Consider the following 26,996-nt stretch of genomic DNA (forward strand, 5'->3'; position numbering starts at 1 on the left):
TCCCGTCACTTTTCTGCAGTGGTTAGTGTCTGCCTCGGGAGTCCCGCGGGGATGGAGCGCCCAGTCCCGCAGCAGTCCGTGCCTTTGCCACCCCGTGTGCGGGGCCGCGGGTGGGCTGTGCTCCCGGTTCCTGCGGAGGGCTCTCGGGAAGCAGCGACAGAAAGGCTCCGAGGCTGCTGGGAGAGACGGTCCGTCTCCACATCCCCTGCCGAGGCTGCCTCCGCCCGCCTCCTCTCGGTCTCGCCGCTGCCTCCGGTCCCCGGGCGCTTCCCCGCGGGTCTGGGCGCCGGCAGCGGCAGCTGAGGTTCCATGAGCTCCGTTTTCTGTCAGCACTGGAGGAAACGCTGGCGATCACAGCTCGCTGGTTCCCGTGAACCGCTGCTGGGGTTTTTTTGTTTGTTTGGGGTTTTTTTTTGTGTTTTTTTTTGTTTGTTTGTTTGTTTGTTTTCTGTTTTTTCTTTTTTTTTTTTTTTTCTGTCTGTCCGATGTGTATTACCGAAATGTCTCGTCCCTTTCCCTTATTGGCAATGATTTCCCGCTTCCATTGTGGTGAACTTTGCCTCGCCTGACTCTTTACGGCTTTTCTCTTGTTGATGGTCTCTCCTTTGTGGAAGTTTCGCGGGCTGATTGTATTTGTTAATTAGTTGCTAACAGCATCGTAATGTGGGCTTGATGGATAACCATGTCATTAGCGCTCACCCCTGCAATTCACATTTCCAACAGGGCAGGGGCTACCCCATGCCGAGCCCGTGATTTGTGGCTGTACTTTCCAATGGGTGACACGCACCCCCATCCCCTCTCTCCTCTCCTGTGCCGCGGCTGGAGGGGGCGCGACCGATGCAATTTTCACTCCGAATGACGAACCCAATAGCTCCCGGCTGCAGCCGCCTCCTTTCGCTTTATTTTGGTGGGGAAAAGGTATCGAGCCTCCCTCCTTTGTGTGGCTCTGTGGGTACGTGGGTGCTTGCACAACACACCCCCCCACACCCCGTGGCTGCCTGAAGGGAGGCGGACACAAGAGCATCCCACACAAACCGCTGCCGGGGCGACTGTCTCCGCGCTGCGCGGACACGCGTAGGAAGCACCACAGCTCCCACCCCGCCTGGCGGCAGCGCCCCGGACCCGCCCTGCCCGGCAGCCCCCGGCTGTAGCGCCCGACGGGGGGGGTCCACCCGCCTGCCCCGCCTCTCTCCGCGCCTTCCCCGCCGGGGGGCTCGGCCGAGCCTGGGAGATGTAGTCCCGGCTCCCGGGCTCGCCGGCGGCCGGCGGGACTTCTCCGGGGGACTACGTTTCCCAGGCCCCCCTGCTGCTCGGCCGGGCCGCGGGAAGGGCCGGGCTGTCAATCAGCGCGCGTCGGCGGGGGCAGCGGGACGGGGATCCCCCCCGCCCTCCCCGTGTCCCGCTAATAATAAGTGCTTCAGAGCCTTTAAAGCAGGGAGGCAAGTGTCATGCGGGCACGCCGTAAGGGGCTGAGCTCCGGCTGAGCGCCCGGGGCCGCTCTGCCGCCGGCATAGCCAGGAGTTAAAAAAAATAGGGGAGAAAAAAAAGGAGGAAAAAAAAGCCTCGGAGCTGGTTCCCGGGGAAGGGGCGAAAGGAGAGAAGCCCGAAGGGCTGGACAAGCCGTCAGCGAAGTGGCGATGAGGCGCAGGAAGACGGCGGTGGCGGCTGGCTGCTGCCTCGCCTTCCTCCTGGGCACCCTGCTCAACCTTCTCTTCATCCCCGGCTCCGAGCACCCGCCGCCGCCCCGCGATGAGGTGCCCCCCTCCCCGCCCGGCGCCCCCCTCTACCCGCCGGAGGAGGAGATCGGCGGCGGCCAGGCCGCCCTGGCGCGGCAGATCCGCGAGCGCTACGAGGAGGTGCTGCGCTACCGGCAGCACCGGGCGGCGGCGGCGGCGGGGCGGCGGCCGCTGCGGCCGCGGGAGCGGCGCCTGATGGACCTGGCGCCGCCGCGCACCTCGGCGGAGCAGCCGCGGCCGCCGGGGCCGCGGGGCCGAGCGGCGGCGGGGCCGTGGGCGGGCGCCTCGGCCGAGCTCTCGCTGGAGCCGCCGCTGCTGGGCTGCCGCGACATCCGCGATGTCAGCGGCGTCCAGTACCTGGGCTCGGGGTACACCAAGGCGGTCTACAAGGCGGTCCTCAACCGCACGCTGGCCGTAGCTCTGAAAGCTGTGGACTTCGGCGGGCACGACATCGCCCATTGCGTGCGGCAGTTCTCCGCCCTGGGGGACTGCTACCGCCTGGCCGCCTACAAGATCGTCAAAGAGATGATCCTGCTGCAGCGGCTGCGCCACGCCAACGTCCTGCAGGTACGCGGGTCGGGCGCGGGTGGGTCGCGCTGATTTTCCGCCGTTTTCTTAGTCCTGCCGCGGGCAACCTGTCGGAGCTTCCGCCACCACTCCCAGCGCGCGCGGGGAGCGGGCCGGGACCGTGATGTGGAGCTCCCGGGAATTTGCACACACCTCCCCTGCCCTGTTCCGTGGGGAGCCGCAACCCCGCCGAGAGGCGCGGTGGGGGCCGGCGGTCGCCGAGACAGATGTCCCTGTCCCTGGCACGGCGACTCCGCACCTCCTCTCCCCATCACATATCCGCGGGGAAGGCAAGAGGCGCGTCGATGGGCGCTTTCCGCTGGCAGCAGCGGTTCTCATCCCCCGTTGACAAGTGAATCGCCCTGGCCGGGTCCGGGGGCACGGTCGGGGCACGGTGCGGATGCGGCGCGTTCCCCCTGCCGCCCGCCCGGCATCCCCCCGCGGCGGCTGGCCCTGCGGCTCCCTCTCTGATCTCTCTTCCTCGTAGACAAAATGAATATTGAGGTGGGGAAAGGGGCGACGGAGAAGGCTGAGGAAGAACTGGGAGATCCAAAAGTACTCCCCAAATGCGGGAAATAAAGGCCGGCTTGAATGCGAGAACCGCAGGCTCCGGACACCCCCGGAGAGAAGGCGGCGGCAGGGTCACCCCGGCAGCCTCTGCTTGGGCTCCCGGCGGGCGCAGCCTCGGCGGCGGCGCCTGCTAATTCTACGCAGCCCCGGCACACGGGTCAGCCCACGACGTGCTCACCCAGGACAGGCCGGGTGTGAGTCTTGCTGGCCGGTGCGCCGGCACCGCAGCACTTGCCAGAAGGGGCTGCATTGTAGGACTGTTACACATCAGCATGAATCTCAGCGGGTCCATTTGGATGTAAATGCTGGTATGGAAATTCCTATTGCGTTTCGCATAGCATGAGCGTTGCAGTAGAATAAAAAATGAACGTTAGACCAGACGGTCTCACAGTAGGTGCTTTTTGAACTGAATCGGGTAAAGGAGTTTTGTGTTTCTTCTTCAGCAGCTGCAGCAGGAGTACCAGCTCCCCCACGAGAACTTCGGGTCCCAGCGATCAAAGCTCTCGAGTTTCATATACTGTTCAAAGGCTGGTCATTACTTATCCATGCCAAGAAAATAGATATTAACCAACCTTCCTTCCTTCCTTCCTTCATTCCTTCCTATTTCCATATTCTTTCCTCTGTGGTGCTAGGTCCACCTATAATGCATAGGGTGAACAACATCTTGCAATACGCAAATACCTGTGCTCTTAGGAAGGATGTTAGTTGTTCCTGTTATGCTCTGATAAATTCTTTTTGGAAAAGCCGTGCTTGGGTTCAGCCATCGTTACTGACTGTATTGACAGCAGGAAACACACCCTAATTGTAAGCTGTGAGAGGATTTTTCTTTCCCCCCAAGATTGTCTTTTTTTTTGGTCAGTGTGAGTTGGCCAGGTTGAACTCGAAGTGTGTATTTTTAAAGTCGTGAGTCATTTTGGTGGGTACTAGTGTTTCTTTCCCGTGTTATTTGTGTATAGTTTTCTTCTCTGGAAAAATTAATTTGTCATTCATTTGGAGCCAGCCCCCCCACCCCCCACCCCCCAGAATGTAAGGGGGTTGTGTTGTCTGTCTCTTGCATGTGTGGGCAAGGGGGTCCTCCAATAGTGCTGTCGAAGCTGCCCACAGCCCCGCTCCCCTCACAGAAAACCTTGGAGGAGTTGCAGTAATTCACTCCTCCATTCTGGGATGTCAGGTGGACTCTGGAGGGGGAAGCAAAGGTGAGATGTGGGGTGTCTTGTGGTGGGGGGCTGGAGCAGAAGCAGCTGGAAGATGTGCAGGCGCTTCCACCAGCGCTGGAAGAAACACGCCCAACCTCCGTGCTGGGAAAATGCTCTCATGGGCAAAAATCCTGTCTGTTAATTAGGACTTCATATTTACATGCCACCCAATTTAAAAATAGATTACATTTAAATCAGAAACATGTTTTCAATTTCGTTCTGATTTTGTGGTTGCGTTTTCTTTTGCCTGCCCTCCGGCAACATCAGCCTCGGTGGTGCTGCCAGGCTGGGAGCAGGAGCCCCTGAACATTTCTCCCCCTTGTTGTTTAACACACTGCATTCTAGGGGTGCACAGGGACGGATCACTGTGGCCTGAATGAGGGTCAAACGTATGATAAGGGACTGTAAAAATCAACCTGACAGTGTCTGTCTGGGCACTGTTGGGGCAGCACTGTGGGCCAGGAGCAAGTCTCTGGTGTCATGCGGGAGCTCTACAAGTGGTGCAGAAAATGGGCACCGGCAAACAACATGAAATGTATTGATTATGTCTCTGTTAAAATGTCAAAGGGGACAGGATTGGCCGACCTCATGATGGATTTTTAACTTGTTTTCAACGGAAGCAGACCCGGGGCTTAGAATTCACTGTCCAGGGTTTGCTGCCGAGGCAGAGGAAATCAGTTCAAAAATCAACGTCTTCTCCCCTCCCCTGCCTTTTGACAGGCGCTTCAGTTCATATTAGCTGGCGGACCGCACTAGCTACGGATGCCAAAGGCACGACACCACATCTATTGGGCCAGCAAGGGCCGGGAACTTTCCTGCTTTTGCTTCTTACCTCGTTTTTGCTCCTTTCCCCTCCCTCCCTGGCGACTCCCGGCGTACCCAAATAAGAATCGCCTGCTATAAATAGCAGGAAGGACATGCCACCCTCCTGCCACCCTGCCGTGCCGAGGGAGGGCAAGACTCGCGGGCAGCCCGCAGCAGCCCCGGCTGAGGCAGGTGGGGGGAATCGGGAGGGTTTGGGCAGGGCGGCGACACCCGCCCGGTCGCCCCTCCGGCTGCAGCCGGCGGGGTCCCCCCAGCCCCCGCCCGGGGCTGGAGGCGAACCGGGGCTGCTGGAAGCGAGTCTTCCTCCGCCTCCCCACGCTGCGGGCGTGGGAGGGAGCGGCCCCGGGGACCCATCCACGCAGGCGGCCGGCAGCCGCCCTGCCTTGAGCCCTTCCTGCCTCTCCAGAGCATCCCCGGCCCCGGTCAGGGGCTAGTCGGGGTGAGTGCATACTCGAGTTTCTTTTACTGGAAATAAAAGTTTTGTGTCGGTTCAGTCCTAGGAAAGGGGATTTTCCTGTAAATCTCTGGCAGCTGACAGCCTGAAGTGTAGTTTGTAAGATAACAGGCTTGTTCTTTACTGTCTCAGCAGTTCTCATTCTGGCCTGTCTCTTGTCAAAATCAGCTTTTTTTTTTTTTTAGCCATCCTTTTTAAAAGACTTGATTATTGTACAGAATATGATAGAAGGGAAAAGAGCTCTTTCCAGAAAGTACCAGTGCCTTCAGACAACATGCTGACATATTCACTGTGCCCTCCGCCTGGGGAAGGAGCCAGATGTGTCAGCTCTGGCAGATGTGGTGAATCAAGTCTAGCAAAAGAAACGCGGAAAACCAACAAGAGGGAGAGTGGTTTCACATTAGGCAATGCTGAGGCAAAGGCAGCTTGCCTTCCTGTTTTTATTTCTGTGCTCTGCCCATCACTTGCACGAAGGGCCAGCACTGGGCCGTTGCCCCCCTTGCCCCTGCAGTCTGGGGCTGCCCGAGGCTTCCTGGGGTGGCAGCCGCTGGAAAGGGCAGGTGCAGGCTGAAGTGGAAATATATTTGCTTTGGAGAGGGGAAGAAAGGGGTAGTTCATTAAAGTTGATTTTATAATGAAGGGCACTGGGGAAGAGGGGGAATTGGGTCACTGATTTATTGTAACAGAGGATTTAGTAGCCCGCTAATTGCTTTGCAGTCACTCTGTGTCAAATGCAGTGCCCGATCTCTTCCTTTCCCTCCATGCTGTGGTTTCTTTTCTTGCAGAGTTCAAATGCTGCTGTCAGAATCCTGGCTTTCTGTGCATTTTAGTGGGGAAGATGATTTAGTGTGCTTTAATTCCTCCCTGCCCATATTTGAGGAAGAAAAGAAAATCAAACCATTTGCAGTTAATTTCAAACAACGAGCACGATTGTAGTGACACAAAGGCAATGTTTGATTTACTGTAATAACGTAATTATAGCCCTAGAGTATCAGAATTAAGGGTGTTGCCATTCTTTCTTCCTTTGCATTGCTGAAGAGAAGGGAAGGTCTGAAACTGCAGATGTTTGGAAAAGTGCAAGCTTATTTCTGTGACAGCTATTTATCAGCACTTCCAGTGTGAGTTCACAATAATTCATTTAAGAAGGAGCTACCGCTTTCTTAAAAATACACACAAAAGCTCAGGGAAAAGGGTTGGCTTTGTCTGAGGCTGATGGAAGACACTAGCTGCTAACAGCACCATTGGCTTGCTGGCAGCCCAGACGAGGCCGGTTCATTTGGTGTAAAGTTTAAATGTGCAGATGAAATACGAAGATGGCATCAGCACTAAAAAAGTCACCATCCAAATATCAAAACAGTTTCTGTATGAATTGGTTCAGTTAGTTCTATTGTATTTTTAAGTAGTCATGATTACAGTGAGAATATTTGTTTCTTGGAAAATTATTTGAGTACAATAGTGCTGCAAATAATACATCACTTGCTGCTGACAAATAGACTTAAGATATTGTGCTAGCCAATCACAATATTTTTAAATACCTATTTTAAAATAAGATTTTCTTTTCTTTACATGTGATAATTAACAGAAGCTTTTACCCTGATGGTTTCCCTATACTTGTGCATAGCCAACAGGATAGGGCCTTTTTAATTTTAATGTGAGAATTAAAATAATAAAGCTTTTTATCCAGTTTGCTTATTCCAGGTGGAAGTAGACAATCTTTCCAAGTCTGAAGAAAGTCAATATACAATTAATTTCCGGTGCAAACACATTTGCATAGGGAGTGTATGGACTCTTGAAGATCTGGTCCTTCACCATCCTTCTTGCAGCAATCCACAATTGTTTTTGCAGAAGGCTGGGGGAAGGGGAGATCATCCTATGGTGGAAACAGCTACTCAGGGACTTCAGGGACTGCCAGCGGGTGGGCACTGAATCCCTTTTGTGATGGTAGTGGTGCAGGATTCCCAGCAATAAGTCTCGATCCCTGTCTGGCTGGACTTTGATCATCACATCTTTGAGAACTGCTAGCCTGTGAAAAGTGCTGCAATTGCTGGATGAGTACACAGAGAATTTGTGATTCTGAATTTTGGATGGGGCAGCAGAGGTTTCCAGCTCTTGGGGATCAAACCTTTCAAAACCATGTACCTAATGAGAATTAACCTTCCAGGCTGGAGCTGGGGTTGGTTGGGGTCTGACCAGGCACCCCACATATACTCATCAGTAAGGCATTGATGCAAGCAGGAGGGTCATTTTACATTGGGAATGCTTTCTAATGCTTTTCTAAAATAGCTCAGTTGAGCTTTTTCTGGGACAGGTTGGGTAAAGATGAATGAGGCCACTACACGGTGCAAGACCTGGCTGACACTGTTTAAATGGCATTTGTATCAGAGGAACTTCAGGTCTCAGACAGATGAGCCTGCCAGGTCTTGTCAGTGGCAGGAGAGGTTTGCAGCTCTTGCTGGCCACCTCTGGAAGTTGCTGCCACCACTGCTGCCTGGTGAGCAGTGATGGAGCTGCTTCTTTGTCCCAGTCAGTTCATTGCTTGACATTGCCATAGGTGCACCTTGAAGGAGATGAGACATCTAAGTCTCTTGGGCATCCTTCAAAATTGTTAGTGATGGTTTGATATAAGGTGTTGGGACTGGACATTCATGTGGGTGGAGAGAAAAAAGCAGGCAGTGCCACCTACTGATGGCTCGGTGGAGACAGCCCGCAGCTGGTAACAGATGTCCCCACAGCCCCAAGGAGCTCGGGTGGAGTGGAGAAGGGCAGTGAGAGCAGACAGATGCGGTTTGGCAAGGAAAGAAGAATTACACAAAGTGCTTCTTTATTGCAAGACTGCTTCCCAAAAGGCCCAGATGTTATCCTGCACTTTTAAGAGTGAAGAAAGGATCTGTTAACAAGAACTCCGGAGCTGCTGGAAGCATAGAGCTGATACAATTGCAAATCAGCTCTAACTGTTCGTGTCCCTGGAAGGCAAGCTGCACATCTTGATGCTGAAGTCACCAAATAACATTTTTTCCCATTGAATTGCTTGGGATGGCAGAGGGTGTTCAACTTGCAAAGCTGCTGGTGGGAAGAGATTTCCATAACGCACGTGCCATCACATAAGTTAAAAGGGCTACATTGTCCCTACTTTTGAAAGTAGTATTCATAAAACTAATCCCAGTCATTTGCTGAATGATTTCTATGGTTGCTTCTCAGTTTTATGTGCCACATAAATCATTCCAGAAGACTCTGGTTTGAATTTCTTCCTCCTTTATGGGGGCTGATGACTTGCGACCTCATCCAGTTTCTTTGAGGAGAGCCCAGCATTGCTTCTTCTATACAGTGGCTTGGAGAGATCACTGATCACCACAGGATGCTGTGGGTATGATCGACTTCTCCCTTGCTGTTTGCCTTTTTTCATGGGAGCAACAATGAATGAACAAGGCAATTCCACCCTGTCAATATCCTGGCCTGGAATTAGTTATGACCAGGACAGAATTGTACAGAGAAGCACATGGTTTTTATAACTTACCCTTTCACTCCCTGCTGCCTGCCCCCCTGCCCAGTGTGGGGTAGCTAGGTAAATCTCTTTTCCCTGGTATCTAGTGATAAGATGTGGGAATTGTTCAAAGCTGCACCCTGGAAGGTTGAGACTTGACATTAGAAAGGGTTGGCAAACACTGAAACAGGCTTCCTAGAGAGGCGGTCAATGCCCCAAGCCCATCAGTGTTTAAGAGGCATTTGGACAATGCCCTTAATAACATGCTTTAACTTTTGGTCAGCCCTGAAATGGTGAGAAGTTGGAATAGATGTCATTGCATATCTCTTCCAACTGACCAACTGAAATATCCTAGCCTATCGGACGGATCCAATCCAATCCTATCCTTGAATCATATGATTGTGGCCCTTTTGTACATACTCTGTCTTCTAGTTGCAGCTCTATTTGGAAAGGGCAGGCAGGTCTGTGGTGGTTGGCCAGGGAGACAGGAGATGACCCCTGGAAGGATATACCAAGGCTGGCATAGCTCTGCTCCTGTGGCCTTCTGCTTGCTGCCTGGATGCAGAGAGCGTTGGTGTATTCAGGCATTAGCTGGGGCCATGCTTGGAAGTGTTCCAGCCCTGGTTTGTTAAGTGTCTCTCTCAAATGTGCAAGCTGGAATTTTTAAAAGATTTTATTTGTGGAGTTTTGTTCCAAAACAGTCATCTGATGGTTCAGGTAGATGCCTTGTGGCATCTAACTTCTATTGCCATTTTTCATTTCTGTGATGGCCTGTGATGACAAAAAACTTGACAAAATCTTGTTCTCATAAGCACTGTGCTAATACTAATATTGACTCTAGACTGATTTTAAAGGAGTTGTTATTTTTCGTTGCACTTAGCTGAACTTGCTCAGTTTAGGTAATAGACACCAAATGTGGGTATTTTATATTGTTTTAGGCTGAATTTGGAGCAACTTAGTTTGTAAAGGCTTGCCTTTTTCTAAGACTATGTAGCTGCAGAGAGACTCCAAGCTTACTTTAAAGCTTACCATGATAAAGTCCAAAATGATATCACTCAGATACCTGAGAAAGAAGAATTACAGAGATGGATTTATGTTAATGAACCCAAAACAAGTTTTTCTGAATATATGATGCACAGAGGTTATTTGACAGTTTTGTAATGCAGAATCATGTAATGACAAAGGGTTGAACTTGCAGTGTGGTGGAACTGAATGCAGTGGGTGTGGATGGAGGTGAGGGGAGCTTGTGATCTGGCTATTTACAAGATAATGAATTATGCCTCCAGTGATATCAGCCTGTTTCCATTGAATTCATGGTTGTATGAGTGATCTATTTGTCTTCACTGGAAGACTTTACAAGAGTAGGCTGCTTGTCTGACTAAATATTTGCAGGGTTGGGCCTTGAGCTTGTGCAGTGCAATGCAAATTCAAAGTCCTGTAAATGTTTTTAGTAGAAGAATTTTCCACTTCAGAGTATAAGGAAAGCAGGGAGAGTAAAAGGGAGATAACATTACTAAATCATAAGATTATAGCCAACATAATCTGTGTCAGAGCAGCAGGTATGTATGGATATGTATACACACATATATATATAAAATATATGGAGATATCTGTGGGCCTCTATGGATACAATGACAGATATGGTAAGATACACATACAATTCTGTTTCTAAGTACTGCATTCCAATTTTTCTGTTAATGAAAATGTTTAATTACGTGTTCACTAACAGTGCCAGGTGTGAGGTTCTTGTACCTTCTAGTTCTTCTGGAGTTTAGTGCTAATCATAATAATACATTTATAAATAAAAGCCTAGACAGAGCTATGACTTTAGAGTTTAATATTTGAATTCCCCACTGCTTGCTCTAGGTTCCTCTATCCAGCAACCAAGGAAATCCTGCCTCACAGCTGTCAGTACACAGTTTGGGTCCTGGTCTCAAAAGGTTCTGCGTAGTGCTGGGGATACCCTGTATGAAAGTCTTTTTCCAGTGAAACTCAGCACTTTGCAGGGCTTGATTGCTGGATTTCAGTGGAGGAAAATCAATTTATTTCTTGTGTGCCATCTCTATATATTCTTAGCGGGAAAGTTGACATTGGATTGATCTTTATTAAGTTTAGACATTTCAGGGAACTCATCCTTTTTCCAGGGAGATGCATGTTATAGGTTTGCAGGTGCTTTTGGGCTGAGTAGGTGGGGCAATGTATAAAAGTATTATAGTCTATATTTTAAAAATATATAAAACACATTAAAATATAGGTGCAGATATCGTGTATACATTTGATATCAAAACACACATATGCATATATGTCATATATACATACATATATACATAGATATGTGCTTGTGTATATATGTATGTATATTTATATATGTATATACTATCAGCAATTAAGGGAAATACTTAAAACACGAGTTGCTAATAGATCTTAGTGACACAAATGTCTCAAATCATGTAGTGGTAAATCATAGCTATATCAGGCAGTGCTGGGGATTTCTGCTCTTGCAGGGACTGTTTGAGTGCTCCAGGGATGAAAGGTGAATCCAAGGACTGGTTGTGTAAAAATATTACATTCACTTAGCAATAAAGTAGCTTGTAAAATGTGCTGTTCTGGTTTTGAAACATAGCAACTCAAGCAAGTGGCTCATCAAAAGGTTACCAGTGCCAGTGGGAGCTTTTTATTTCCTCTGGGCACTGAAGCAGTTCAAAATACAGTCTTGACACAACCAGTTTTGATTAAGTAACCCTGTGTCCATATATTTTTGAAAAGAAAGGATGTGTGAAGTGTTGACTGCTGTTGCTCTTCATACGAGTGAGATTTTATTTAATTGCACTTTTCTATTGTGGACAGCACTTGTGCTGTACTGTAGTCAGTGTAGGCAAGTCCAAATTAAAAGAGAAGAGTGTTAGAATTCTGAAAATTGCTTCTGGTGTAATGCTGTTGAGCCTGTCACTTATGATGTTACAACTGGTAGTGGTGTACTTGAAGTTCTTGTTCCTGGACTCATGGAAATCTCACATTCATTAAAGAAAAAAAGGGGAAATTTCCAGTTCTTGTGATTGTAGAAGAAGAAAAATATTCACAATGTGTTGTAATTTCTAGGGAAATGGCATGGTCTGTACAGGGGCATATTGCCCTCCAGCAGCCAGGGCAGCGAGCCTGCCACAGCCTGGCAGTGGAGCCAAGCTGAGCTGACAGAGCCCCAACTGGGGAAAGTGTTTGGAGACCCTGGCTAGAAAAGGTGGGTCCTACTGTTTCTGACTGAGCAACCTCCATAAATGAAATGTAACACTTTGGCAGTGGTTCTGGCTTGACATTTATTTTTCTGAAAGTCTGGCCAGGGCACCTACGCCGATGCAGGAGGGCTCATCGTTTGCACAGACTTACCCTGCTGATGACAGCGTAATAAGCTTCATTTTGTGTTTTTATTCAGTAAGCATGTTGGCTTTTGTGTAGAGGATGACCTCTGCTTTTGCCCTCCCCCACTGCCCCAGCTCCTCTGAAAGGGGCACCTCTGTCCCCTCAATTTGTAGTAAAAGGGAATTGTAAAGGGAGGCAAACTGACCGGCTGTAGGGACATAGGCTCCTACAATTCAATATAACTTTCACAGAGGCTGACCTGTTGTGCCCAGCATGCTAAAAACTGTTGGTAGTCAGTGGGAGTTTTGGGTGCAGAAAGACTAATGCAGGATTGAGCCATTATGACCGAAAAAATCCAAACGGTGAGGGACTAATTCAGTAAACAGGACTACTCGAAATGAATTACGGCACATGATGTGAGAACAGGTCAACATTTCATATCTGGCGTACGTTTTTCTAAACAGATAGAAAGGCATCCCTGTATCATGACTGTTTGCTATTAGATTCTACACAAAAATATATTGGGATGGCATTTAAATGCAGTGACTCGAGATAGCAAAAAGATGTGGGGTTGTATTTCTTTCCATTCATTTAATTGGAACCATGCTGATAAAGCATATGAAAACCATCACTCTTGAATATGTCTGAAGTGTAGCTTTGTGATGCTGAGAATTATGTCCAACCTAATAGAATTTCAGATAGAAAAGATATTTTGGCTCATCTTTTGCTTCCAGCTATATTCAGTTTCCCCGTGTGGTTATTTTTCATGTTATTTTATGCACCAGCTATCTGTTTCTTACTTCACTGTCTGGGAATACAAACCATTCTGTCTCATTTCTGACCTTAAAATGGATTGGACAAAAACAAAAGGAAGTTAAAAAAAAAAAGTGTTTTGGGTGGTACCTCTGTACTTGTTTCTGGTGTTGTGTAAGTAATCTTCTTAAACAAATGGCCCAAGTATTACTGTCTGGGAATATTTTGCATCCACATATATATATTCTGTGTGCTGGGTGGTGGTTCATCAGGAGGGGATAAATGTAACCATTTTAGATGTTTAACTGGCTGTTGGGACTTGCCCAGTTTGTAATCATGGTAATTGCACATACAAATATGGCCATGTAATTACATGTGCATTTTTGTGTTTACTTTCAGGAGTTCATTTAGAAAAATATAAATGCATCCCAATAAATCCTTTATATCTCAAATTTCTGTGCTTTTATAACTCTATATAATTATGTAATAACACTGCATCTGGAGAGGCTTCACTTAAGTAAAAGCAATAAAGAGCTCAGGTTAGAGTATATATATTTTGAGTTAGACTTATACTAACTTGCTCGGTACTGTGTTTTTCAGCTTGTAAGGCTGATTAAGTTCAGCAGTAATTTCTTGGGAGAATGAAGAGCAATTTAGTATGAAACCAAAACTAGATCAGGTCATTTAAGCTTCCACAATGACTGAAATGATTAATGGGTCTTAATATAGTAAAATACACACTGAATACTCAGATACTCGGGCAGTGAAGACTTTTGCCAAGGTACAGATTGGACACTGAAATGAAAGATTTGCTTATGAGCAACGTTCCAACTCTCTGAGATCAAACTTAAATCATTATTATTACTATTGACATTCATGAACTGAGATAAAATAGATGCAAATAGGTACTGTAATTTCTACTTATGTGATAATATGCACATAAATAGATACTAAGAATAATTTCTCAATATTTTGTGTGCACAAACATATGTGTTTAATGTTTTTATAATCAAAAGGAATGGATAATTGTTGTTTGTCTTCTGTATTCCCCGAATTGTTTTCACAAGTGTTGAGAATGTCTCATGAAGACTGATACCTTTTTTGTATTCAGTATTACTTTGAACTAACAGTTATTGTGATACTGTTATTTCCCAGTCTGGATTGCTTGCTGATTTCCCTCATGGCTTTTTTCCCAGTGGATAGTATTACTGTGCTAAGGACAAAAGCTGAACTCTGCAGATGATAAAGAAACAGATGCTAGATTTTGACATTCAGAAGTGAGGGGTTTTCAAACCTACTGAGATTCATCCTGCCTCCTTAGTCTGCCCACACGCAAGAGACATGTGAAATAGTTGATAGGGACTGCAGAATCCAACTTGTCCCTGAGAAAATAGTATATATTGCGTTAAATATTTTATTTTAATTTAATTTATGGTTAGCTCAGAAGGCTTAAACAATTGTGCTGATGTGATCCTCTAAGATAGTTTGTAGCACGCAAAGATTTAACTCCTGTCACTAAGCTGCAGAAAAATGGTGTCACAGATGATAAGTTACAAACCCAAGTCTGGTCGGAATGGCTCTAAATTAAGAAATTATTGCTGTTGATATCTTTGTCTTAGTTGTGGCAGTAAAGACAAAGGTCTGTTTTCGTACTTCAAATGTTCATGTTGGCATCTATCACAAATTCTCTTTTTGGCATGTTTTAAAATAAAATATTCTAGCTCTTTTTTTTTTTGTTTAGGTTAATGTCCGTGTTTAAGCAGCTGTTTTGAAATACACTGCCATTTTTACACCAAAAAGAAAAATTGTTTACTTCTTTTACATTTTTTGGCACCCTTTTTTCCTTTAAATGTAGACAGCTCCAGTCAAAACTAGCAGCATGGTTCATAACAAATCCCGTATTTGCTGACTTTAGCCTGGTCTTTGCTTTTCTGCCTGGGAAGGTCACAAGCCGTAAGAATGTGCTTGATACTGGAATCTGCTCACAGCGGCTGTGTGCAGCCTCAGCCCGCTCCCTCCAGCAATGGCACTCGCTAGTCTGGCTCTGCTTTCCTCATGATTTCATGTTGGTCCCTGTTCTGGTCTGCACGAACCTGGCTTCTTCTGCAGGGCCATATCTGAGTCCTCTCAGCACAGAGGAGCCCCCTGTCACCTTTCCTGAGCTTTTTAACTAAAAGAGGTTTGAAAAATTAAATTACTCAAGGCAAGACAGTAGAGTAACAGCAACAGGGCATTTTTTAATGCTGCATTTTCACACAGGCCCTTTTATTGCATGTTTTATTTGACTGGGGGCAGAGATTACATTTAATTTTATTTCATGTGCATGCTGTTCTGGCTGGAAAGTTGCGATCAGATCCTTATCAGGCTCATTTAACAGCCTCTCTGTTAGGGTTTGGCAGGGAGTTTGTAAAAGGCTGTCCCTCAGCCCTGTCAGACATTGTCCCACTCCATATAAAGCAAGACATCTCTTCTCCACGGTCTTTAAATATTCTTCTTGTGCAACTATTTGTGCAAGTAAAAATCATTTAAATGTCCTTGGAAAGCAAATAAAAGAAGAAGCTGGAGCATAGCTGAAATTATCATTTAAATGCTTTTAAATTGTAGAAACTACTGGCAGATAGTATTTGGAGTATTTGCCCTGCTTCAAATGATACTGTACACAGAAGTCCATCAGGTATAGCAAGAGGCAATTTCTGTTTCTGCATTCATGGATATTTTAAATTATTGCTGTTTTTCTTTGTATGTGTTTGTGGTGGGTTGACCCTGTCTGGATGCAAGATATCCACCAGTGCCATACTCTCACTCCCTTCCTCAAATGGAGAGGGGAGACAAAATATAAAGAAAGGCTTGGGGGCCAAGATAAGGACAGTGAGAAGTCACTCAGCAATTACTGTCATGGGCAAAACAGACTCAACTTCGAGAAAAATTAATTTAGTTTATCACCAATCAAATCGGAGTGGAGTAATGAAAGATAAAACCAAATCTTAAAAAGACCTTCCCTCCGCTCCTCCCTTCTTCCTGGGCTCCACTTCACTCCTGCTTTCCCTATCTTCTGCTGCTCCAGTGTGTGGTGTCCCTCCCACGGGAGACAGTCCTCCATGAACTTCTCCAGTGTTGAGTCCTTTGCATAGGTTACAGTTCTTCATGAACTGTTTCAGCGTGGGCCCCTTGTAGGGTCACAAGTCCTGCCAGAAAACCTGCTCAAAACCTCCTTTGGGAATCCACATGCTGAGGTACGTTACATTGATATTACCTGGTTGTGCTTGTTTTCAGCTCTATGGCTATTGCTACCAAGACAGCAATGACATCCCAGACACACTGACAACCATCACTGAACTGGGCTCACCTTTAGAGATGATTCAGCTTTTACAGACTTCCTGGGAAGACAGATTTCGGGTGAGTAACAACTGTTTTATAAGAACTCTTAAGAGAGAGAGGAATACAAAATAATATTATGAAGCAGGAGTTATGTACTATTCAGTGCAATTCACATTTATTAAATGTTTGTTTTGCATATGATTACATCTTCATTTAGAAACAGTATTTAGTACTCCCTTTCTGCAGCATTTAAGATGTTGTGCTGTTTTGTCTGTTGATGTTATCTAGTTGTAGCCAGTTATATGGTTTTTACATAATATCTTCAAATATTTCTTTCTTGTTAAAGCTTGAGGGCCAGGATTTTTGGCATTGAGCATTGTGCTCTGCAACTGGGATTTAAACAATAGAAGGATGTTACATTTGTGTCTTGATCCTTATCACAGGTTTGTTTTATAATTGTTTTCTACTGCTTCCTGCTCTGTTCGTTTTTTTACTGGAGGAAGAGTGAAATAAATGTACACAAATCTCAAACCCAGTTTGTCCACCGCATTGGCAATTTACCAGGAGCATGAAGGTCACACTTAATTTGTCCAAAATGGAGCCAGACTGCAGCAATGCTTTGATCAAGACAGCACTGTCTTGCTTGATGTATGTTGGGATGTGTTGTTGTCTGAACTTAACTCCCTAGGACGTTGAAAGGCAGCAGCAGTCTTCATCTAAAACACTTTGGATTGCTTGGCTGCGTCTGTGCCAGAAAATTAAAAGTGCGCCTGACTGATCTCGGAGTCGAAACAGCAAGGTGCAGCCCACGTCTGTGCTATTGAATTCTTGCACTCTCTGAAGGCTGCGAGCAGGATGCCTGTCAGAAATGGTCCCTGGGCCGTGCTGCCTTCTGGATCGTGTCTGAGGACAGTGTGGGAGAACAGCCTTAGTCCCAGTCAGACCTGGCACAGAGACCCTGCTAGCCACTGTGCATGTGGGATTAAGTTCCTGTGCCCAGGAATGTTCCCTGGCAGAGTTTATTTTACTGATATAGCTGGAGCAAGTGTGTTCCCCGTGCTAAGCTTCAGGTCCCTTTTCCTGAAAGAAACATGATCTTGATAAGCAGTACAGGTACTCATCAGGGCTCCCAAAATACAGAACCACCTGCCTTTGTCTTTCTCATCCAGGGAATGCAAATAGCGGACTGTGACAGAAATTATGTACTAAGTAAATGACCAAGAGATATAGTAGATTATGGGTAATAAACAGAGAAGTTTCCTTCCAGCATGAATATTTCCGAGTGAGCAATTGCAAAGGGAGATGAAGATGCTGAGCTGATTCACAGAGGTAGAATTATAGATGAAACATTCCTGTGACCACTGTAATGAAGTCATGCTCATTAGTTTGTCTAGGATGCAACTAACTTAAAGAGGAAGGAAATAAAATTGTGTCTTCTTGATATGTGAGATTTGTTTGTGGTCCAGTCCTGTAAACGGCTGCATAAATACATGACCTTGTTCCTACAAATAGTAATTTCCTTGTATTGAGGAACTCAGCAGTAAGCTGAGTAAGCCAGGGATATGTGATACAGAGCAAAGCCTTCTTCTGTGTGCTTAAAGCTTGTCGTATGGGGGCATTTGCAGTCTCAGCCTGGCAACGGGTCTGCACAGCAGAGCCTGTTGGGATTGGTCACAGAGGTTGCTGGTGCAGGAACAGGGGCTTTTTGACATTTGAGAAAAGGCAATAATTTTGGATGACAACCTGTGTTTTTATTCAAGCTTTTTTTATTCAAGTCCCGGGTTTGTTGGCAATTGAAGATATGTATATTATAGGCTAGTTTGGGCTGGATGTGCTTTTTCTATACAGTGTAGTGAGGGATGACACATACATGAGTCCTATGTCCTTCCAGAGGGAGGAAAGCGTGGTTAAGTTTGGCATTCCATAACCAGGCCTATCTACACCTATAAGCATCTCCATGTGAACTATGGTATCCTGTAAGTAGGAGAAAAATGTTCTTGTCTGGTCAACCAGGAGCATGAGTATGTAGAAGGATGAGATAGTCCTAATGTCCCACAAGTGAGGGGTCTATGAGGGATAGTTTCAGATATGCTCATCTTTCTTATCAAGGATGTGTTTAGGTGTTCCTCTGAGTGTATCATTTATGCCCCAAGATTAAATTTGGATTTGACTCCTTTAATGCATGTGCCCTTAACATTGTATTTTAACAGAAAACAAAGATTATGTATAAACAGTAAAAAGCTTGCTAGACTGACTAAGACCTGTTATTAATTTAATACATAAAATAAAAATTCCAGCGTTTAACTGTGCTCATATTAATGCTATATTTGCATTAATAGGTTACATAGTGGATTCTAAAGGAATGTGTGAATTGAAAACAGTACTCTGGTAAGGGGGCAGAGTTCAGTGTTCATCGAATTTGCCGTCTAATAACAGTTCTTCAAGTTAAAAACCTGCAATTGAAAAGTGAAACATCAGCGCAGAGCTCCCACCACAGCCTCAAAGTGGTGCATGAGGGTCCATCAAGGCAGACCCGCCAAGGCAGACGGACATATGTGCTCTACCTTGAGGCATGCTGAAGAGTTACAGAGGAGCTGTGGAGCTCCTCTTTCTGGGAATTTACTTCCTTCTCCCCTGGAAAAAGCCAAACATCAGAGGAACCAGTGGAAAAAAATTATAAAAGCAGTCAAAAGGCATGATCAGTACAGAGGCAATACAGACACTGTCTGCAGTTGGGGCTCCAGGCGTGGGTGCAGGGCAGTCCAGCCAAAATTTCCAGACCTGGAGTTTGTAAAAGAGCAGGATCAGACTGTGTGGTCAAGGCCTATGTGTAATGTCTTATTAGAAGTTAGTGCTTTTATTTCTATTAAAAGTAAGAATAGCAACAATGAGCCCTGCTTCAAGAATAGTGTGGGAAAGCACTGGTAAAGAAGCTTATTTTTGTTTCAGGTCTCTAAGGGTTTTACAATCAGCTATGTTAATCCTGTGAAAAATACCTTGGTTGCAACACTCAGTTTTGAGGATAAATTATAATGCTTATATTAAGTCATACAATTATGAACACATCTTCAGCTAAAGTGGTTTCGTTATATACTTTCCACTGAGAAAATAATGCAAAGTACCCATGTTTTTGTGTTTTAGATATGTCTCAGCTTAGTTCGGCTTCTGCATTATTTGGCTCACTCTCCTCTTGGCTCTGTGACATTACTGGATTTTCGTCCTCGGCAGTTTGTGATTGTGGATGGGGAGCTGAAGGTGACAGATCTGGATGATGCCAGCATTGAGGAGAGCTCTTGCACCAGTAACAGTGACTGCTTCATGGAATTCCCTGCGAGAAACTTCACCCTGCCCTGTTCGGTTGAGGGACGGTGTCAGAGTATGAATGAAAAGAGGAATCTCTACAATGCCTACAGGTATGTGATTGGATAAGGTAGTAGAGAATTAAGAGTGGGCCTAAAGCTCCAGCATCCTTTACAGTTATTCACCTCAATAAGCACATGCTGTCTCAGAACCAACACCCAAGAGTCAGTGTAGCCGTGAGTAATTGTTTAATTTGTGAAAACACGTAGCATTTATAACTTTTGAAAAGTTTTGCATACTCTGAGTGTGATTTACCACTCAGTGTGTTGGCTGAAAGACAACACAGAATCAGACTGAATTCTTCACACAGGTAGAGATTTTCATGGGAGTGAAGCAGAAGCACTTGTGGAGCTGGGGGCCCACAAGCTCTGTGGTGGGATGATTCCAGCAGCTCTTCTTTGGTGTGAGTTAAGAAGGGTCATCATGTGTTTTCCACCACCAGCTCAGTAAAGGGCTGATTTCAGAGGGAGAATTAGAGCTCAGTTCACATCCTGCACTCTGGCTTAATGCTCCTCGCCTTGCCAAAGCCTACCATGGTAGGGTGATAGCAGCCCTGGTGCAGCCATGGGGCTGCCAAAACCACCCTCAGTTGCTGAAAATCTGGGGTGTAAGCCCAAACCTTACAAAGCAAGAGGTGGTCTTTTCACCCTCCCCTCCCAGCCATTGGTCTCTGTGGGCAGGAACTGGGGGACTCACTCCCAGTGTTGTGCTCACAGTGGGGGGACACATAGATGATAGGTCATGCCGGACCAGTTGGCCACACTGAAGAAAGTGTTCAGCTGATGCATCCATGTTTGAAATTTGACTTTAAAGGTGCCTCCAGATTTACAACTGAGCCCTTCTGGGCAGTGGTTTTGTGTTTGTGGTCTCAGATCTTCCCCACTGGCCATCACTCCCCTCGAAGGGGATGCTTGGGGAGCTGTGTCACTGCATTCCAGGGACTCAGTAGTGGGATGCTCAGTGCCCTGCTCCTCCTGCTGCTGCTGCTCTGTTTGAGCGCTGCTGGGACAGGCGGCTGCCTTGTCTGATCCAGATAGGAAGATGGAGATCTCAGAGCAGAGTCATAATGGTGTGCTCATTTCTTAGACTTCCCTTTCAAGTATCATGCCATTCACTTCCTGCCAGACCACAGTGAGGAGAGGCTGCTCCAAAGAGAGCCTTCCGCTTTGGTCTCAGGGCACTCACTGGCATGTGTGTTGCATTAGCTGACCACACTGAAATGGGCTGCACCACATGACAGCCATCTGCAGTTGTGCAGTGCAGTATTTAGTGTGTCCTGCAAAAGTTTCCATTTCCATTTGCTTGGCTTAAAGATCTTGCTTAGCTTGCTAGCTTTTGGTTAAGACTGTTTTACTGGTCTGGCTAAGAAACCTTTAGTAGGCACTCATCCATCTTGGTGGTAAGTGGGGATATGTCTGTGGTGTGGTGGGCTTGTGGCAGGTTGCTGGTCATGCTGAAGGAAGTGGTCTTTTTCTATTACAGTTTTTAGTATTGCCTTTGAACCACTCACCAGCATGTATTGCACACACAGTGCCCCAGTGTTTTCAACTCCTGTTTTAACATAATTTGATAGAGACAGTGGGGTTTTGTTGAACAGTGGGTGCATGTTATGGTAGGCTGTGACCACCCATGCTAGGGCATTAGGACAAACCCTATGCACTTGTCTCAGAAGGTGAAATCCTCACTTCATGAGGGGTAGGCTACTAAATTTCTTGTTTTCATGGATGCACTCTGTTGTTCTAGGCTTAGAGGCTAATCTCAGTAAAGGGTTGCTGGTGCTGTTAGGTAGAAGCAGCAATATGTCGAACAATGCATAAACCCCCTATAATTGTCAAACATAGCACGCCCTAGCCTTGAAAGCATACTTAGTCTATCTAGCTGGTTTCTTTATGAGGTAAATAATTAAAGGAGAGAAAATATTTGGGAAAAACCTCTACTATGCAAGAACTGGCCCATCATGACTTTCAGATGGTTACCTCCTGTCACAAATGTGTCTCTATGGGTTTTCATCCAAATGTTTGGGGGAACAGTTTTCAAAGCACTGGACAGTTTTGAAAGTAAGCATAATTAATATTTTGAAGTAGTAACCAATGGCTGAAAGGAATTCTCCATCATTGACAATCCTTAAATTAAGATCAGATAGTACTCAAAAAGAAACAATTTGTAGGAACAAATGTAAAAAGATCTGACAGTCTGTGTTATGCAGATCACAGGGGATGCCACTGGCCCTGGAATCGATGAATAACAAATGTTTCTGCAATTAAGTTGTGCAGACGCCAGTGTCTATACATGTCAGAATTTCTCATGTGGGTGTTTGCATTAGAACAAGTCATATATTTCTGTAGCCATGGAAAAACAATAACCTCCATGACTTGCTTCCAGCCAGCATTTAGCAAAGTAAATGACAGCTACTGAATTTTTGCAAAGAACTATTTACAATCAGTTGGACTCTGCTTTAGGGATAATCTCTAAGCAAAAACAGTGAGGTAAAATTTACTAGACAAATTATTCATCACAAATGTTGTGCTGCTCCTCAGATATCTGTATGTATTTATATTGACTGTTTTATACTCCCTGTTAAGGAAACCTACAAGGGGATAATCCCAGTTGGGAAAATCATAAATACTATTTTTGTAAGGGATGAAAAAGGGAGGTACAATTTCAAGGAAACATTCATTGTATAAGTAGAATTGCAGCTCAATAATACCTGCATCTATGATGAATTTTTGGTATCAGTAACCTAATTTCTTAATTTATGCTAATGTAGGGCATCTGCTGGTCTCCCTCGAGTATGAGTCCCTGGGGGTTTCCATTTGACAGTGTGGTCTCTGTGTATGAAAAAGCATTTACTTTGCTTTGCAAGTTAGATGTGAAGCATGGAAATTTCTCAGTTGCGTTCATGTTCTTCTCTTCAGCTAATATTTATGTCCAGTAGTGCTGTTTATATTGTTGATCATGAACTGTCCATCTCCATCTTAGGTTTCTATGACACTGAGTTTGTTGCAATATGTAGTAATATTGGAAGAGTAATAGAACTTTAAAGGAAGAATATGAAAATTAAATGTACTACAAGTGATGGTAAAGGCATATTGTATTTCTTTTGTAACTAAAAATACTAAAGTGGAGTGGTGGATTCTCCTTCTCTGGAGATACTCAAAAACCGTCTGGACATAATCCTAAGTAACATGCTCTGGGGGTCCCTGCTTGATCAGGGAGGCTGGACTAGCTGACCTCCAGTGGTGTTTTCCAACCTTACCCATTCTGTGATTCTGTGTGTGTGATTCTGTGATTATACATCCATCAGTGAATACCTACATGAATGCGCCTTGAATATAGATAAGTGATGAGAATAGAGAGGACATTCTGTATGTATTCCAGTGGAGTTAAAACAATAGAAGAAGGCTTTCTCCTGTCAATTAGTTGGAAAATCTAACAAAACTGTAGAAAAGAAAATAATAGTAATTTATTTGAAATGAATAGAAATATGATTTATGCACTTTCAGGGTTTGAAAAAAAACCAAACCCAAGACTTCTGGGATTGATTGCTTTTTAGTTTGTTAAAGTACAGACAACTTTGCAAATAGTCATCCATGGGACTTCACAGCAAATTGCTATATTAATGGAACATTTACATGTAGGTACAAGGCAGCCTTGTGTATAACAGCGTAGTCTAGGTATGCCAGACAGCTGTGTGAATAGTCTCAGCTATGTATTTATTTGACTATAGAATATGGTTATGTTTCCTGAATAGGTCACTGGCATATAAGCAATAGGAATTTTATTCCTTATGATGTTCAGGAGTTACCAGACATTTTTTTAATTCTTTAAAAAACAGTTTCAATATGGGTTACTTTTCTGTTGCAGGTTTTTTTTTACCTATCTTCTTCCACACAGTGCTCCATCCTCACTGAGACCATTATTGGATAAGATAGTCAATGCAACAGGTAATCACATAAAACATAGTAATGCCAAGTACTTAGTTTTTTAGTGTGAGTACCGTGTTTGAGATGGGGAGGGTGCTGTGTTTATGCTCACTGCAATAGAACCAGATTGTTTTTCTATCCACGGTAAAATTACTCCTGTACAGAGAAGGCAAGAAGGGCCCCATACACCAGAGAAATCCCATTTTGAGATTTTATCTAGGCTTCACAGAGGTATTTGCTTCATCCTGACACCTCAGCGCTGGGGTGAACTGCATCAGAATGCAATTCCTTGTGGGACCCGGAAGTACTTCTGTCCCAAAAAAGAGAAATTTTAGTGGTAAAACCCAGAATACTTCCCCATTGCCAATGATACAAGTGGTGGTTTATACCTCAGAAGCCAGAGGCAAGTGACGTTTCCGTAGATGTTTACTGATTACCAAGGTAGAGCCTTTGAGTAGTTGCATGTGCCTGTAAATCTGATTCAAGGGTTTTTCAGTGCATTGTTCCATTGTGCATCAAAGGGGGAAATTAATGATGCTGGGCTATAGCTAATTAACAAGCAAAGCTTTGGAGTTCCCTGTAGTTGGCTGAAGTTCATCCCTTGTGGGGAGCTCACCTCAGTGTTTTCTGCCCACAGGCCTGGGATTCCCAGCTGGATGAGCCAGCCTCTGACATGCCTGGGTCATGTCAGATGTGAAACCTGATTTGTAGTAACTCAAGGATTTCATGTCCACATCACAACACTGCCATGGAGCAGGGCACCACAGGTCTCTGATGCTTAGGGCTTTACTCAAATGCAACCTCATTTTGTCCTATGCAAGATACTTCTCATCTAACTCATTCTTTTTCTATATTTTTGAAGGAGAACTTCACTGGGGAATAGATGAGACAGCTGCTCAGCTGGAGAGAGTTTTGAATCTGTATAAGAGTGGGGAGTACCTACAGAACACAACCCGGATGCCAAAAGCTGGTAAATTGGTCTTTCTTGAAACTTAAAATCTGAGACTTTGTCTTTATTTTGAGGTTTGGAAGGGTAAATGTGCAGAAAACAGGGCTCAATGGCCCTTGAAATTAGGCATGTGATAGTATTTTATCTGCTTTTTGATTCCTGGAGCTTTCTCAAACCCTTCTCACTGAATGATGTAGTTGGACATCCATAGGTGTGAGCAGGCTGTAATGGGAACAAGGAAATCCAAAGGGAGCATTGCTCTCCTTGACAGATTTATGGAAAATGCATTTCATCACATCCACACATTGCTGTTGGGGGTATCAGAACCCGCCTAAACATATACTGCAGAGAATCTAACCAAGATGTGGTAACCCTCCATGGATTTCCTGGAACTTAAAAGTATTTCTTGTAACATAAGCACTTGTAGATGGGAAGAATAAAATTTTTACTTCCTTTGCGAGAGAAAAAAAGTGTGTCCCTCAGCTTCTGCTAGCAATAGAATAATAGAAAAAAAAGGACAGGATGAGAACAAAGCTGCATAATAGTATCTTTTTCATAAAATTTCTGCATGCTATTGAAACTGTGGTATGAGGTGAGCCACAGTCTTCCTAGAAGGGGTAGCTAAGGAATTGAACATGTTAAAGAAGATTATGTATGCTGAAAATGACTGTTAAGTCCAACAATTGTAAAAGCTGTTTTGCAAATTATTTTTGTGTATGTACAATATTCATGTCAAACTGTCAACATAATTGACAACAAGTTGATAGGAAAGTTATGGCTTTGCTGCAAAAGCTCAGTAAAGAGGGAAAGATGGGTTCTAAATGAAGATGAATGTTGGCACAGGGGATTTGAAAAGTTCAGTGAAGCATTTGCTCAGTGAAAGAAACACAGGAGTCATTCTGGTCATAGCTCTGTTAACCTCAAAGGGCCATGATACCATGGATGAATTTGACCCACTTATCAGAATAATTCAATATTTATTTTGTTGTAAAATTGGCAGGAAAATTGTTGCAGGTGTTCGTTTAACTTTCTAATTTTCAGGTTTTCATCACAATCTCTGCTGAGTGATGCCTGTCAACACAGCAAAATTATTTTCAGCAGTACAATCAGTAGTACAAACAAGTCCTTTGTTGAAGAAGTGCCAGGAGGGCTGAAGTTGTTCTATGGTGTTGGTTGATTCAAGATCTAATTGCTATATCAAGACAAGATGAAGTTTTGGATTTTAGAGGTCTGTCATGTTTATAAAGAATCTCAAGGAGAGAAGCTTTGGACAGCGGTAGTAAATGTAACAGTGCAGGTTTCTACTGATACGGAACAGAGCTCTGTGTGTATTTGGCTACTGTAATAATTACACATTTTTATGTTAGTTTAATTCTGTAGAACCCTGGATAATATAACACAGAATGTGCTAGCCATGTTCGTGGTTTGTTAACTCCCTGCTCTGCAAGGAGCCCTTTTTATTTGTAGGACACTGGTCATGGACTTAGACACTCTACAATGTGACCAAAGATGTTGAAAATCTCTAGATGCTCTGCGTGACATATTTGGCTAACCTACATTAAATACCTTGTGTGTAATACTGAATTCCTTGATAGGAAAATGTTCTCAACCAATGGTAACCCTGAGGAATCGGGTATCTTACTGGAAACTACACTTAAAAGAGATGTGTTCTTAGACCTAACTGCCATGTGTTTAAGATGTGCAGGCCTGTTTCTTGTTTGTTCTAAGGCTACTTTAACCAAACAGAGAAGGTGTTGTAACTTATTTCTATTTTAAGGCTCCCTTTGCTTGCCAGAAAAGTATGAAGTCATATCAGGAGGGTAAAAATACGCCTACATACCCATTTGTATAATTTTTATTCCAAACACATTCTTTCCTCAGCTGATATTTGACTGGTAATACCATGCTGGAATTAATTTTTAATGTCCTCAATCCAGAGATTCTGGAATTAGAATTTATTAATTAGAAATTATCCAGAGATAATGGAATGAGAAATTCTCCGGTTGAACAGTGAAGTTGCAGGAGAGGGTGACAGGTGTTCTTGCAAGGGAGTGGTGTCCAAGTGATCAACCTCTTCCACTGACAGGATGCTGCCAGCTGAGCGTGGCATCCTGGCCACCAAAACCAAGGCTGAACAGTTGAGCAGATTAAATATTTTGTATTAATCTTGGTGACTAGTAGAGGAATAGACAGGAATTAAATGGAACAATTGTGATACTTTCCCAAGATGTCAGCTGAGGTCCTCCTTTGGCTCTCTTTGGGCCAAAAAGTATTTTTAAGATTGTGGGATTTTATAAAATGTTTTCTTGTGTTGCTCTGCAGCATAGTGAAAGTTCAAGGAGAGTGTTTTTCAACCGAGTGCTAAATTAAGATAAAACTAGAGATGATCATTTGGTTCTCAGGCCAGATCAGAGTTAGTCAGCTTTGCATTCATGTGGTGGTGTGCCAAAATTGTGGAGGCACAAGTTTGCATCAGTTTTGCTCTGGATGATGGAAAACTTACAAGG

General features: G+C 44.8%; 1 protein-coding gene across 1 annotated transcript in view; it reads left to right on the plus strand.

The window, feature by feature from the left end:
- Window positions 1-1,419: 1,419 nt before the first annotated feature.
- PKDCC (protein kinase domain containing, cytoplasmic) overlaps window positions 1,420-26,996 on the plus strand; it is a 36,264-nt gene continuing 10,687 nt past the window's right edge. Inside the window, exons 1-5 of the mRNA XM_017811785.1 lie at window positions 1,420-2,303; window positions 16,213-16,335; window positions 19,399-19,670; window positions 23,482-23,561; window positions 24,403-24,510. Coding sequence (XP_017667274.1) covers window positions 1,638-2,303; window positions 16,213-16,335; window positions 19,399-19,670; window positions 23,482-23,561; window positions 24,403-24,510 — 1,249 coding nt within the window. The 5' untranslated portion in view covers window positions 1,420-1,637. The remainder of the gene's footprint in view (window positions 2,304-16,212; window positions 16,336-19,398; window positions 19,671-23,481; window positions 23,562-24,402; window positions 24,511-26,996) is intronic.

This window comes from Lepidothrix coronata, unplaced genomic scaffold, assembly GCF_001604755.1.
Source record: "Lepidothrix coronata isolate B3197 unplaced genomic scaffold, Lepidothrix_coronata-1.0 Scaffold33, whole genome shotgun sequence".
NCBI classification, from domain to species: domain Eukaryota; kingdom Metazoa; phylum Chordata; class Aves; order Passeriformes; family Pipridae; genus Lepidothrix; species Lepidothrix coronata.